We start from the raw sequence: 14,105 nt of genomic DNA on the forward strand, positions 1-14,105 counted from the left end.
CCATGTCTGGAGAAAGGTAACAAATGGTGTAATAAGGATTAGAAACTAAATAATGCATGAGATGGAAGCCATTTTTCTTGTGTGTTGCTGCACACAGCAACAGATTACGCCTACATGCTGTTATTATTGCCCCATTGATCTCAGCATGATTTAAGAGCATCAGAAGATACCGACACGCAGTAGAGGAACTCGGATGCGTGTGATTATTCCCGGCTGCTGTCACTGAGCGAAGGGATCCGACCTGCTCTGCTTCTCCCCTCCCTTTGTGTTGCTAATCCAGCTTTGCCTCGGCGACTCGATTCTCACCAGCTTTCATGTGTGACAGATGCAGATACGCGCAAACTCTTATCTCACGCTCCGTGCTTCCATCCTACTTGCGTGTCGTCTTCTTCTTCTTCTACTACTAATTGCAGTTTTTCTCTCCAGACCCGTACGTGAAGGCGTCCCTGATATGCGACGGGCGTCGGCTAAAAAAGAGGAAGACCTCCATTAAGAAGAACACGCTGAATCCCACGTACAACGAGGCGCTGGTGTTTGACATTCCCAATGAAAACATCGAGAGCGTCTCCATCATCATAGCAGTGATGGATTATGATTGGTGAGGCGCTGTTCCGTCGCTGCTCGCTCCGGGCGCTTCAACAACAGGCTGATGGTTACTGGGAAGCAGCTGTTTGTCAAACGTCTTTGTGCATGCGGCATGTTTGATTTTGGGGCCCGCTGTCAGACAACGAGGGGCCTCCTGCAAGACGCCCCCCTCCTGCTGAATGATCCCTGTTTTACATAGATGGGCACCTCATGAATAACCATGATTTATGCTAATGGGGAAGGAAGACGTGCGGCCCTGCCAATATTTGTCTCACAGTTTTTTGCAGCGTCACTTGGCTGCTTTAAGTGTTTGTGTATAATTGCACCGCCTCCCTGTTGTGCTGTGTAGACGCAGCATTTGGCCTGTGTATAGGTGTTCATGGTTGCCTGATGTCCTTCCCCAAACCCTGTCAATCTTTTCTCCAAAGCTTAATGGTGACCTATTATGCTTCCTTGAACAGTTTAAGATACATCTACGATCTACACACTGAAAGGCTTTTGATGTCTTTTCAAAATGTGCTATTTTAGGGTCCTCTCACTTTAAATCCAAATTATCTGCTGGCCACGCCCCCAAACTCAATGTTTACACTCGCACATAAAAATGTCTGCAAACAGATGTGCAATTATAGACACATTGCACCATGATGTCACAAACGTCCAGCTCCCTGCTAGAGGGCAAGAAACCGCTAACTGACGATGACTTGCTCTGGTTTTAGCTAACAATTTGTCAAAATAACACGCTAAATCTGAAATGTTCACATGATGTATAGAAGAAAAACTGTCAACTAGATAACAGGTCCAAGGATGTTACATCTCGCAGGTCTGTCAAAAGTTTAATTTAAAAAAATAAAGAGAGGGAGAGCGACGTAGGCCAGTTATGCTAGATTGACTTTGACGATCTTAACATGTAGATGTGCTGCAGAATTCGGCCTGTTTCAGTTCAATTAAAAAAGAAAAAACTGCAACTGTAACACCAACTCTGACAAATCAGAACAGGTTTTAATAAAACCTCCATTTCCGGGTTTCATTTTTACATCCTTAAGGTTTTTCAAATGGCTGATTTTCCAGATTTTCCAGGTGTTTAAATGAGCAAATCAACCAGGGCTTATTTTCAGACAATCAGAATCAACGGTTGGTCGAAACTAGTTACATTAATTATCAGAAAAATGAACATCAAGCCTGAAAACACCCTGAACGTTTTGTTGTTTTTGTGTGAAATGTTTTTGTGTTTTTTGGCTTTCAGTCGTGATATACTTGTGGAGCTGTCAGTCAGTTGCTACGGCAACAGGTCTTCGTGTAGCGCAGTGTTTCTCAATTCTGGTCCTCACGCCCCCCTGCCCTGCATGTTTTAGGTGTTTCCCTTCTGCCACACACCTGGATTGAATATGTGGGTGATTAACAGGTTTCTGCAGCTCTTGATGGTCATGCAATCATTTGAATCAGCTGCTCTGGAGTAGAGGCACATCTAAAAGATGCAGAGCAGGGGGACCTGAGGACTGGAATGGAGAAGCGCTGGTGTAGCATGACAGACACACAGAGCGAGAAAAACGAGGAATCTGAGCGGTTTAGAGTTCTTCAACAGTTTTTCTGCATTATTTTTCCCGTTGCTGGGGCGCACTGCAGTAAATTAATAAAACCTCCATTTCCGGGTTTCATTTTTACATCCTTAAGGTTTTTCAAATGGCTGATTTTCCAGACATTAAGAAAACATTAACTTAATGACAAAAATCAGCTCAGTGGTTGTTGTTTTAAGTACTTGGAACTGTTTTTATACTTGTATGGCAGTATAAAAATGTTCAAAATGTGAGTTTTGCATAATAGGTCTATTTTTTAATGAGCTTCCCTTAATTTTTGTGAAACTCTACTTGTCCTTTCTTGTCTCCTCTCGCTGTCAGCATCGGTCATAACGAGGTTATAGGCATGTGTCGAGTGGGCAGCGACGCTGACGGTCCCGGGAGGGAACACTGGGCGGCCATGTTGGCAAACCCTCGGAAACCAATAGAGCACTGGCATCAGCTCGTTGAGGTACGCACAGGCACAGGCACCCTGGTTAATTCATCTGTTATTGAAGAGGCGTGATCTACCGCTGGAAAATGTTTAAAAATTCAGCCTTTAATTTGACGTTTATTTATTTAAAACAATACATCACTTTTCATTAGTAGATTGTTAATTTTCTGTTTTCTTATGAGTAGAAATATCACATAAAAGGTCTTAATTATGAGACAAAAGGATTAATATCACATTTATGAGATTTGAAGTAATATGTTATTTTCAAAAATAACAGCTTCCATTACTTGTTTAATAATTTTGAATTAAAAAATTCTTAATATTAGACAAATCATTATTGTGAGATTTAAAGTTGTACATATGTTCAGTCTGAAAGTCATATTATTATGAAAAGTAAATAAAATGTGAAGAGATGGGTTTAAAAGTCACAATTATGAAGCTAAAAATCATAATTATAAGACTTGGTTTCAAACTTGAGTTTGAAAGAGTACGTGGACTGAAAGGTCAATTTGGAAAATTAGAATGATTAATTAGTGATTGGACTTGATTAAAGTTTTTAATCAAGTTAATTGCAGGGTTTATAGAAAAAACTCATTGAGCTAAAGGGAAAAATTGCTTTAAAACTGTATATTGACAAAATAAGCCAACATTTCCTATTGGAAAACCCTTTTTGCGGTTGAATTATTTATAAAAGACGTCTGAGCTCAACAACAGATATTTATTGTTTTTAATCTGTTATTCAGGTTTTTCAGCCATCAGACAGTCGGTCATGGAACGGCTTTAGAAATGCGTTCTGTAGCGCTGACGTTAGCATTGGGAACTTATGCTAGCCCCTACATGCTAAGCATTGAGATGCTATTTCAGGCTAGAATACCTTCGCTAACAGGCTAACTCCTTTTAGCAAGACTTGAACACAGCAATAGTTTTTTCCAGTGTCCAATCAGATCGTTTTTTGGACCAGAAATGAATCCCTAACCGGTCAAGAGAAGCGGCTTCGTCCATTGGTGTTGTCTGTGCAAGCTGCTTGTGCGTAAGATTTACGGACGTACCAGAAACGCATACAAAGGTTCCGGCTGGAATTTTCGTAAAACCCCCCAGAAAACAGAAGCAATTAATTGTGTTAATATTTGTAATATGTTAATTTTGATTAACTAATATAGATTTTAAGGTGTTCAAAATTATATATATAATAATAATAATATGATTATTATTATGATTGATAAAGCTTATATATGCAATTTATTTTTTACACACAAAAGCTTTGAACCATTTTATGTAAAAAAAAAAAAAAAAAAATATATATATATATATATATATATATATATATATATATATATATATATATATATATATATATATATATATATATATATAAAAGCTAAATTGAGTAATTAAAATGTACAAATTTTAGATAAACAATATCCTGACCTAGTACAGGACATTTCCAAATATTAAGTGACATTATTTATAATAACCCCAAAAATATGTTGATTTGTATTAAAATATTAAACAGAAGATAATAAATAGCTGTAATCTTCTTAGATTAAATTAAAAGCCGCCCCTCTTCCTGAAGACCCTCAGGAAGGTTTGTTTTATTACATCTACTGTCAGTACAAAAGACACTGACAGGTGTCATTTCTTTTTCGAGAACTTTTCTTTTTTTATGACGTTTTTTATGATAAAACATTAACAGATTTTTTTCCCCTTACAGGAAAAAGCAATTGGTACATTCGTATCAAAAAGTGCCACAAGCCCCTCCCCTAAGCCGCATATTGTGGTGGACAGCCCCCACTCTGATTGAAACGGTGAGTCGCTCATGTGTTTATTGGCTCATACCACAAATAGCATTCGCTCTCAGATCCAGCTCACGTCCACTGCTGTGTGGCAGATGCTCTCTGGTCCAATTAACACGGGGGCATCTAGTCGGGTCTTAAGAAGCATCACCGAACTGTGAGGGCGCGATAAGGCCGAGGCTGTGAAGTTGTCAGATGTTGCAGTTCAAAGGCTCAACTCTGCAAAAACACAAAATATTACCAAGCAGTTTTTTCTCTAGTAAAAATCTTAGTACACTTGAAATAACACAAAACAAACATTTCAGGAAGATAAAGACGCTTGTTTAAGTAAAATAATTTCTTAATGATGAAAAAATACTTGTTACACCAGCAGATTATTTCACTTGTAACAAGATATTTGTTTTAAGTGAAATATAAAACAAAGGATTAGGACAATGCAAAGAAAATAAAAACAATACAGAATAAATCCTAAATAATATGAGAATAAAGTCCTAATGTTACAAGAATAAAGTCATAATCTTATGACTTTATTCATAAAGGTATAATTAAAGTCATAATTTTATCAGGACTTTATTCTCATTATTCAAATAATGAATACCATTGAAAAATTAATCATTATTCATTACTTGTTAATAATGAATAATTATTACAAATGTTCTGGTAATATTATGACTTCATTCTCAAAATATTAGGACTTTAATCTCATTATTTTGACTTTATTCCTAAATATTATGACTTTCTCATTTTCTTACAATTCCATTTTAATTTTTTCTACTTATTCTTGTACGAATTTATCTTGCAATATTGTCATTTATTCTCAATATACTTTTTAATTTTATTTTTCCTTAGTACAGTCCTAATATTTTGTTCAGAAATTATCTCCCAGTGGAACTACTCCTTTTTCTTCAATATTAAGGATTTTATTTACTTAAATAATCTCCTATTTTTTGCTGAGAAGTATTTTGTAAATTAGCTTTGTCTTATTTCAGGTCTATTAAGACATTTGCAGAAGAAACTAGACCGACACCACTTGGTTATATTTTGTTTTTGGAGTGCATCATCTGTATAATCTAGATGTTATGGGTTATGTAATGCTTCTCCTCCTCCTCCTGCCTGACTTGCAGAAACTCCATGCTGTTTATATATTATCTTGTCTCCCGCTGTCTCACGCGTGCTTAATCCGCCTCTTTTCTCCTTCCTCAGGTCATTATCATCTCTACGGCTCTAGATTCTCCTTTTTTTATTTTCTCTCTCTTGTTTCTTCTCCTCTCATCTGTGAATAATTCTCTCCATCAAAGACAAGAGAGACGCGGAGATGCTGCCAGTGTCCAGCTGCTAGTGCCGTTTTGCTCCTGCTAATGAATACTCCAACTTCTGCGCTGTGTTTGCTGAGCTGGAGGGGAGGGGGCGGAGCTTCACCCGTCCTGAGCTGCAGTGTGAACATCAGACTACACGTTACAAACACATGCAGACAGGAACAAAGTCAGGTGTAAATCTGGGACCTAGCAAGAAGCGCACACACTTTCCTCTCTATCTCTTACACTCTGTCTCTCACACACACACACACACACACACACACACGCACACCTACACACGCACACACGGATACACAGAGTTTGTAGTATGTGTGTAGTTCATGTGCTCTTTGGATATATGTAGCAGTGACGTGCGGTTAGGAGAGGCAGTTGAAGCACTGCTTCACCTGTATGAGTAAAAATAAGAAGTCAAATTAAATCATCCACTTTAATTTTCTATAAATTGTTTTTTTATTGGTCTTTTCAAAATTTTTATGGTCACATTCGCTGAATTTATGCTGCATTGCCTGTTGAAATGCTCTAAAGAAGACCGCCGTGAGGCAGTGTAGTGCCATACCTCACCTCTGGGGGCGCTGTATCACCCATCTACTTATTTAATTGCACATTTTCTACACATGTTGACTTTCCGCAGTATGTTTGATTTATTTAATGAATGTTTGGGTCTTTCTGATCAGCCATAAATGTGCAGTGGAAATGGGGCGAGTGAGGCAGAAAGTACCGTGCCTCACTGACAGGGGGCAGTGCTGAGCAACGATAGACGCAACGAGCAACAGGTGATCTTCTTCTATGCTTTGATAAAAATGAAATCAGAGATGGTACAAAAAGCCACTTTCTTTGGCTGCCAGAGTTTTGAAAATAAAAATAAAATCAGAAATAATTTAATACATTTTTTTTAAACGACACAATGAAAGAAATATTTGTTAAGGATAGGTTCATATAAAATAAAGGTAAGATCACATACGATTTTCAATTTCAATCAAAAAAGAGAAAGGTCAGCCAAAGAAAACATTCAGATAATCAAAAAATAACCTTATTAAATATTGATTTATTTTCTTGCTATTGTATTGTTAGAATTAGTTATAATCAAAATTAAAATATAGTTTCCATGGACCCCTTTGGCGTGGCGTCACATGTGCAGGATCCCACCTCCGTGCTGGAGGGCAAAAAGCTGCTTGCTAACGATGACTAGCATTGGTTTTAGCTGTTAAATTGTCAATATAACACGCTAAATCTTAAATCTGCATCTGGTATATAAAAGAAAAAAGGATGCAGTGCTTTACTACTGATTTTCAACACTACAGTAACAACTAGATACTGAGGGAGAGGGAAGTAGTTCTGTTATGCTAGCTTGACTATGATAAATGTAACATGTAGATGTGCTGTGGAATTCTGTGCGTTTCAGTTCAGTTAAAAAAATAAAACGGGCGATCTAAACCCCAACTCTGACAGATTATCAGTAGAGCAGGTGTTTAAATTAGCTAATCTACCACCACAGTTTTAGCTTAGCTAATAGCAGCGGTAGCTAACCTACCATGGCGTCCACTTATTAATAATCGCAAAACAAACATAAAGTCTAACAACAAAATATTGTGACGAACTGAATGTTCTGTTCTTTGTATGGGTGTTTTTTTATGCTGAATCCTGAAACAAAGTGGCGTTGTTGTCAGTTGCTATGGCAACGAGCCTGCATTTAGCTTAGTCGAGGGATAGAGCGAGAAAAAAGTAGTTTTGAGTTGTTCTTCAACAAATTTTCTCCGTTATTTTTCCCTTTGCTGTGACGCACTGCACTAAACTAGTAATGCCTGCATCTCCAGGTTTAGTCAATAGTTCTACCGCGGCAGAAGGAATGTCGTCTTTTTGCCCTCCAGCGACTTCTGGACGTAAACAATAACATGCAAGGGGGTCCATATTGGATTTTGGACTCTGGTGAAGACCGTGTCTCGCCGGTCGTGAGCCTCACCGCACGTCACTGATGTGTTGTAGTTCATTTTAGACTCAGAAAAATAAGAAAAAGAAAGCCATCATAGAGTGGTCATTTCAACCAGGACCAAAGCTTCATGCTCTTGTACAGACTATGGAGAGAAAGTTACGTTTCAGGAGGAGGAACAAAGATTAAAAAAACTCAAACCATCCGCTGTGCATCCGTTTGGTGGTTTGAGGGAAGACGTCGGGCTCCTAATGATGTCAGATGAGCAGGAAAATGAGGACGGATTCGTCTGCCTCAGCATGTTACGCAACCTTGAAACGTGTCCCTCTTCGTCTTTTTTTTTTTTAAATCATCCAAACGTCTCTTCAGGAGGGGAACTTTCTCGCCAGACTTTTACGGGTTTCCAGGATCGGGGTTGGACTGTTTGGATCACCACTCGGTTGTTTTTCTACCATTCCAGGACTTTAAGGTTTTTGCTTTCTTAGTCGAAGAAAAGAAAAAAAGAGAAAAGAAAAAGTCATTGTCGCGCTTCAACGGATCAAATTGTTGTCCATATCATGTCTCTGACAGGACTTTAGAAGGACACACACTTCTGTGTTGCTTTTATCAGTGTGTGTTTCAGTGTTTGTGGGCGTGTTTGTTTTGTACTTGTGTGTATGTGTGTGTTTGACACGTGTCTGTGCTCACCGTCGTCCCTTCGTCCTCCTCCATCGTTTTTGTCTCCACTCCTAAAATTCAGGCGTCTGCACTGAGAAGTTTGCTTCAGAGCCAAACTTTGTCTCGATTTGTGTCTCTAAAGTGTGTGAGAGACAAGAGTGCGTGCGTGTGTGTGTGTGTGTGTGTGTGTGTGTTCTACTCGTGCCTCATTGCACTATAGGTGGGGAAGCACCGTCTTTGATAGACGTTAGTTTTTATTGTCTATGTTGTCTCTGATAACTGCTGCCAGTCACCAGTCAGCCCTCCTCTCCTCTCGAACCCTTTTGCCTGATGTAAGTAACCGTGTTAATCGTGTTCCTCTTTCACTAATTTATGTGCTGAATGTTGGCGCGAAAAACTCAGATGGGATCGAAAGTGGTGAAGTGCTGGTGTATTTTGCTTATAATTATTCAAAGTAACACAACCAAAAAAAAAAAACAAGAAAAAAAAACTGATGCTTTACAGGCTGATGACTGAAAGTACGGAAGCCCATTCCTGGCAATTTTAAACTGGGACATTGCATGCCATTATCAGGTGTTAAAAAGTTATAGTAATGGCTCTCAAAGGAATCATTTAGTTTATATCAAAGGCATTTTAGGAAATAAAATATCAAAATTGTGAGTTTGAAGGTCATAATTACATTGAAAATAGTTTAAAATTATTTTTTGTGCAATTTAAATTTCAATTTTTATGAAAGTAAATTAAAAAGTCCTATTTATGTGACAAAAATTGTCAGTTTTTAAAGTAGTAGCTTCATAAAATTCAGAAATCGCAACTAAAGCAATAATAAAAAAGATGTCAATTATTAAATAAAACAAAAAATCTAGAAAGTTTATTTAATTTTACAGAAAATAAATTAATTTTCTATTAAAAATGTTTTTTAGTAGAAAAATTTGGTCAAAATTGTGAATGTAACATTTATGAGATTCAAAGTAATATATTTTTTAATATCTTTCAAAAACACAATCAGACACTCAAAGCTATGATTTCAAAAGTAATAATTACAAAAATGTGTCATAATTTTGAGTAAAAAAATTATATATTAACATTATTTTGAGATTTAAAGTCATACTTTGGATCTGAAGTCACAATTATTTTAAAAAAGTAAATAAAATGAAAGAAATTAGTTTAAAACTGAAATAATTTCTTTAATTTGAATTTCAAAGTAATCGTGAGTTAAAAAGTCAACCATTTTGACACCCATGATAAATGTGAGATCAAAAGTCAAAATTCTGAAAATCTGAATGATGAATTTATTTTCATTCAATCTCTATCAAACATTAAATTATCATGATAAAATTCAAAGTTCACATTTCCCACCGCTAACACAAATATTTTAGAAATGCAATGTGGCAGCAATGGGCTCCCGTATGTGCCTGGATCCCCCTGAAACAAAGCCGACGTGGAGGGAGGAAAAAAACAGCACTTATAAACCAACAGAGTTATAAAACCACGCCTGTCACTGCTAATGCAACTGAACTTGAGCAGAACAGTAACGCTCGGCGCATTGTTGCCTCTAATCCGCTCCCGTACAAACACATGCCTGTTCTCCAGAGGGGGGATCTACTTTCTTTCTCTTTACGTCCGGATGAAGGAAATCAGGTCACTCGCTCTCTGTTCTTTGTGTTTCTCCAGTCAGGGGATGATCAATCAGCTCGTTGAAGGTGATATTGATTCATTGGAGCTCCATAATAATTCTCCTCCTTCTCTTTCCCTTCGGCTCTCTTCTTCCTCTTCCTCCTCTTCTCCTTTTCATTCCACCTGCTCGTTTTTATTGTTTTTTTCCCAGCCCTCCATCTTGTCATGTTTCTTATTGTTTGCCCTCTCTCCCCTCTCTGTCCTGCTGTCTTCTCTTGTTCGTGCCAGTCCCGAATGGTCATGGGGAAACATGTTTGCATGCTTATATTAACACGAATGATGTCAACTTGATGCAATGAAAAATTCTATAAGTGATGCTTTAAGCAAAATCTGACAATGAACTTGATACTAATACTACTAATGACGACTAAATGGAGACCTCGCAGTTTAATCTCTGTTGTCAGAAAAACTACAACAACAACGATGAAAATGACGTTTATGTTGTGTTTATCAGTGTTCTGTTTCCTTTCTGTCGGTTTACAGTTGTTTTTTATATATATAATTTATTCAAGAAGTTTACTTTTTTATTGGTTGTTGGTGAGATTGAGGGCGATTGTTTCAGTCTGGACAGGTCACAGGATGTTGGTGAATGTGTAAGTAACAGCGTGGCTGAAGCAACAATAATGGAAATAAAGGATATGTATCATCCGCTCTGGTGTTTCTGGCTTCTTCTTCTAACTGTTGCCACGCTCCTCCAGGCAGAGTATCAAATGTAAAGCTGGGGGGATATCAGGTTTTTTACCCTCTGTAATTGACTGGAGTATTAGGATTAACATGCTCCACCTGCAGAAAAGCTCTCAGACTCTCCGCTGTGCATTAAGTCCTGTAATTATTCAGCCACTTTGTCATGAATTCTTCATCAAGGCCTGAAATACAGCGCCAGCACTCGCTCCTGCCACTGCACTGCAAAAACACAAGATCTCACCAAGTGTTTTTACTCTGGTTTCCAGAGCAAATGTCTTACTTCACTGGACAAAAATAACTTCAGCAAAATATAGGAGCTTGATTTTAGTGACTAATTCATTAATACTGGTGAAAAATTAGAAGATTATATCCCTTAAAACATGGGGAAATTTGTCTTATTATAAATGAAATAAGATGCCAGTGGAATGTTCATTTTATATATATATTATATATATATATATATATATATATATATATATATATATATATATATATATATATATAAATATATATATATATATATATATATATATATATATATTCTAGAAACAAGTCCTGATATCTTGCTGAAAAGTTTCTTATGTTAGTTTTGTTATTTCATAATATTTTCCATTCATTTATGACTTCGTAGTGTTTGAACACTGTAAAAACACATCTTAGAAAGTATTTTTAATCTAGTTTCCAGTTAAAATATTTTAGTGCACTTAAAAAAGATTAAAATTTACTTTCAGCAAGATTTTAAGTCAATGATTCCTTAATATTGGTGATTATTTCACTTATAACATGGGGAATAATATCTTATAACTGAAATAATATGCCAGTGAAATTGTTTCATTTTTATATAATATTTTAGGAACAAGCTCCTATATCTTGTTGAAATGTTTCTTGAAAGTTAATTTTGTCTTATTTAATATTATTTTCTATTCGTAGGTGTTTATGACCTTGTCGTGTTTGAACATTGCAAGAACACAAAGTCTTACCAAGTATTATTGGTCTAGTTTCTAGTGTAAATGTTAAGAAATATTGATATTTCTTAATATCGATATTTTAAATCGATATTAAGAAATTATTAATTATTATTATTAATCTTTCTGAAAAGCTACTTGTGAGCAGTGGTTGTCCTAACATATTTTTACAAGTATTTTTGGTTTATTTTCAGTTTTTGGACGCTCTCCATTTTCTGCTGCCCTGGACAACTGCCCATATCAAAAACTGCCACTGCTTATAAGTTACTTTTGTCTTATTTCAAGTGTACTAGCAGATATACACCAAAAACTGGACCAGAAACTGTAAGACATGTGTTTTTGCAGTGTGCGGTCTCTAACGTTTGCTCTCTCTCCCTTTTTTGTTTTCTTTTAATCACTTTTATTATTCGTCGTGTCGCTGCTGCCGGAGCGAAAACCCGCGCAGTAGCAATTTGCAAGCCGAATACTTCAGCAGAGAGGGGCGATCACAATGAGCGGGGGAATGACGGAGAAGGAGGAGTAGGAGAGGATTAGACAAATGAAAAGAGGATGACGAGGGCGAGGAGGCGGCAGAGGAGGAGGAAGAGGAGCGCAGGAATGCATGGGGAAACCTGGAGCGGCAGAGGAGATAGCTGTGGAGGATGGGTCTGTATATAAACCATCCATAATGGGCAGCTTCAGACCACACACACACACACACACACACACACACACACACACACACACACACACATATATATATATATATTTAAATATATGTGGCAACCCACCAGTTAGCTTTGCTTTAACACTAAAGACTAAGAGAGAAAAATGAGAGGATGGGAGGGGGAGGGGTTGAGGGGGAATTTCTGTCTCCATGGCAACTTTCCCACCGTGCAAAAAAAAAAAAATAATCATTTAGTCGGAAAGACATTTCACTCAGTTCAGTGAGCTGTAAGAGGCAGCGGACGGGAGGGGAGGCGGTTTGTTTCTCTCTGAAGGAATTTTTCTAAAACCCGACAACTAAATATGAGCTGTTACTGCAGCGTGGATAAAAATAAAAATAAAAATAAAACGAATACATCTACAGATAACGAGTTCGCCTGCGAAGAATTCAACGGCTTTGTTGGACAAGAATGTCTTCGTGTAGCAGCAGCTGTCTTTGAGTCGTGACACTGGTGTTTCTGTTTTCAGGCTTTAAAAGTAAACATTACACTGCAAAAGCACAAAATCTTACCAAGAATTTAAACATTTGTTTCCAGAGCAAATATCTTATAAGACAAAACTAAATTACAAGTAACTTTTCAGGAAGAAATAGGAGCTTGGTTTAAGTAAATAATTCTTTAATTTTGATGAAAAAGGACTAGTTTCATTAGCAGGTTATTTTACTTATGGAAAAAATGTTATAAATGAAATAATCTGCCTGTGGAAAAAGAACGTTTTTATTAATATTAAAACAATTATTTACTTAAAACAAGCTCCTATATCTTGCTGAAAAGTTACTTGAAATGTTTTGTCTAATTTGAAGTTTACTAAGATATTTACACTAGAATCTAGATAAAAATTAAGTGTTAAGATTGTGTTTTTGCACTGTATTGCAAAACACAAATACAAACAATATTTTGTGTTTTGCAATACAAGGAGTCACAATTCTGTCAAAAATGTTTGACTTTCCAAACTCAAAAATGTCCATGTTTTTTTCTGGAAAGTTTCTGAGATGAGTCTCAATTTGTTTTTAGTGCAAATTTTCAACTTTTCAAGCTCAGACATTTCCAAACTGTTTCTATAAAAATTTTGAGATTAATCTGAAAGATTCAGAGTTTTTCCTAGCTAAATTTTTGACATTTGAAACTATAAAGTGTCCAAATTCTTTCTCAAAAACTTCTGAAATGAATATAAAAATATTACTTTTTTTTCTAGCAAATATTCAACTTTTGAAACTCAGAAGTCTTCGTGTATTTTTCTACAAAATTTTTGACAACAAACTAAAATAATTTGAGGTTTTTTTTTTCCAAACTATTTTTTTACTTTTAAAACTCAGAAATGTCCATGTTTTTTTTCTAAAACATTTCTGAAATTAATCTAAAAGTTTCAGAGTTCTTTGGCTGAAATTTTCTCCTCCTATTTTTCTAGCTATGTTGGCCCTAACAGGCTGCCGTACCTTTGCTACAGAACACCAGCAGCAGCTGAAACCCAGAGAGGATGAGAAATGTATGACATCGCAAATGTCCCAGGTAGCTCTGATAACCACTTCAGAGGATTTAAGTGTAACAGCATGTTGGCTGTGATTACCTGTTGTGAGGCGACCATCTGGCCCTCCCAGCTGGATAAAACGGTCAGGAGAAAGATTGTCTTCGCCACACCACCTGGACCTTACAGACACAGTGCACCATATTTTTCATTCATATTTCATTATGTCAGTCTCTGACATTAAATAAAAAAGAAAAAACCCCAAATGCAGTCGAAGTAAACATTGTCTGGCTTTCCGAAGACACATCTAGAGAGCAGGTTCTTT

At 36.7% G+C, this 14,105-nt stretch overlaps 1 protein-coding gene across 2 annotated transcripts in view; it reads left to right on the top strand.

The window, feature by feature from the left end:
- The window catches only part of syt3 (synaptotagmin III), a 58,573-nt gene extending 47,963 nt beyond the window's left edge, over window positions 1-10,610 (top strand). For both annotated transcript variants that reach the window (XM_044101412.1, XM_044101411.1), the window contains exons 10-13: window positions 427-598; window positions 2,481-2,610; window positions 4,304-4,397; window positions 5,589-10,610. In XM_044101412.1, coding sequence (XP_043957347.1) covers window positions 427-598; window positions 2,481-2,610; window positions 4,304-4,393 — 392 coding nt within the window. In that variant the 3' untranslated portion in view covers window positions 4,394-4,397; window positions 5,589-10,610. The remainder of the gene's footprint in view (window positions 1-426; window positions 599-2,480; window positions 2,611-4,303; window positions 4,398-5,588) is intronic.
- The last annotated feature ends 3,495 nt before the right edge of the window (window positions 10,611-14,105 follow it).

The sequence above is a fragment of the Gambusia affinis genome, linkage group LG19 (genome assembly GCF_019740435.1).
Source record: "Gambusia affinis linkage group LG19, SWU_Gaff_1.0, whole genome shotgun sequence".
In the NCBI taxonomy this organism is placed as follows: domain Eukaryota; kingdom Metazoa; phylum Chordata; class Actinopteri; order Cyprinodontiformes; family Poeciliidae; genus Gambusia; species Gambusia affinis.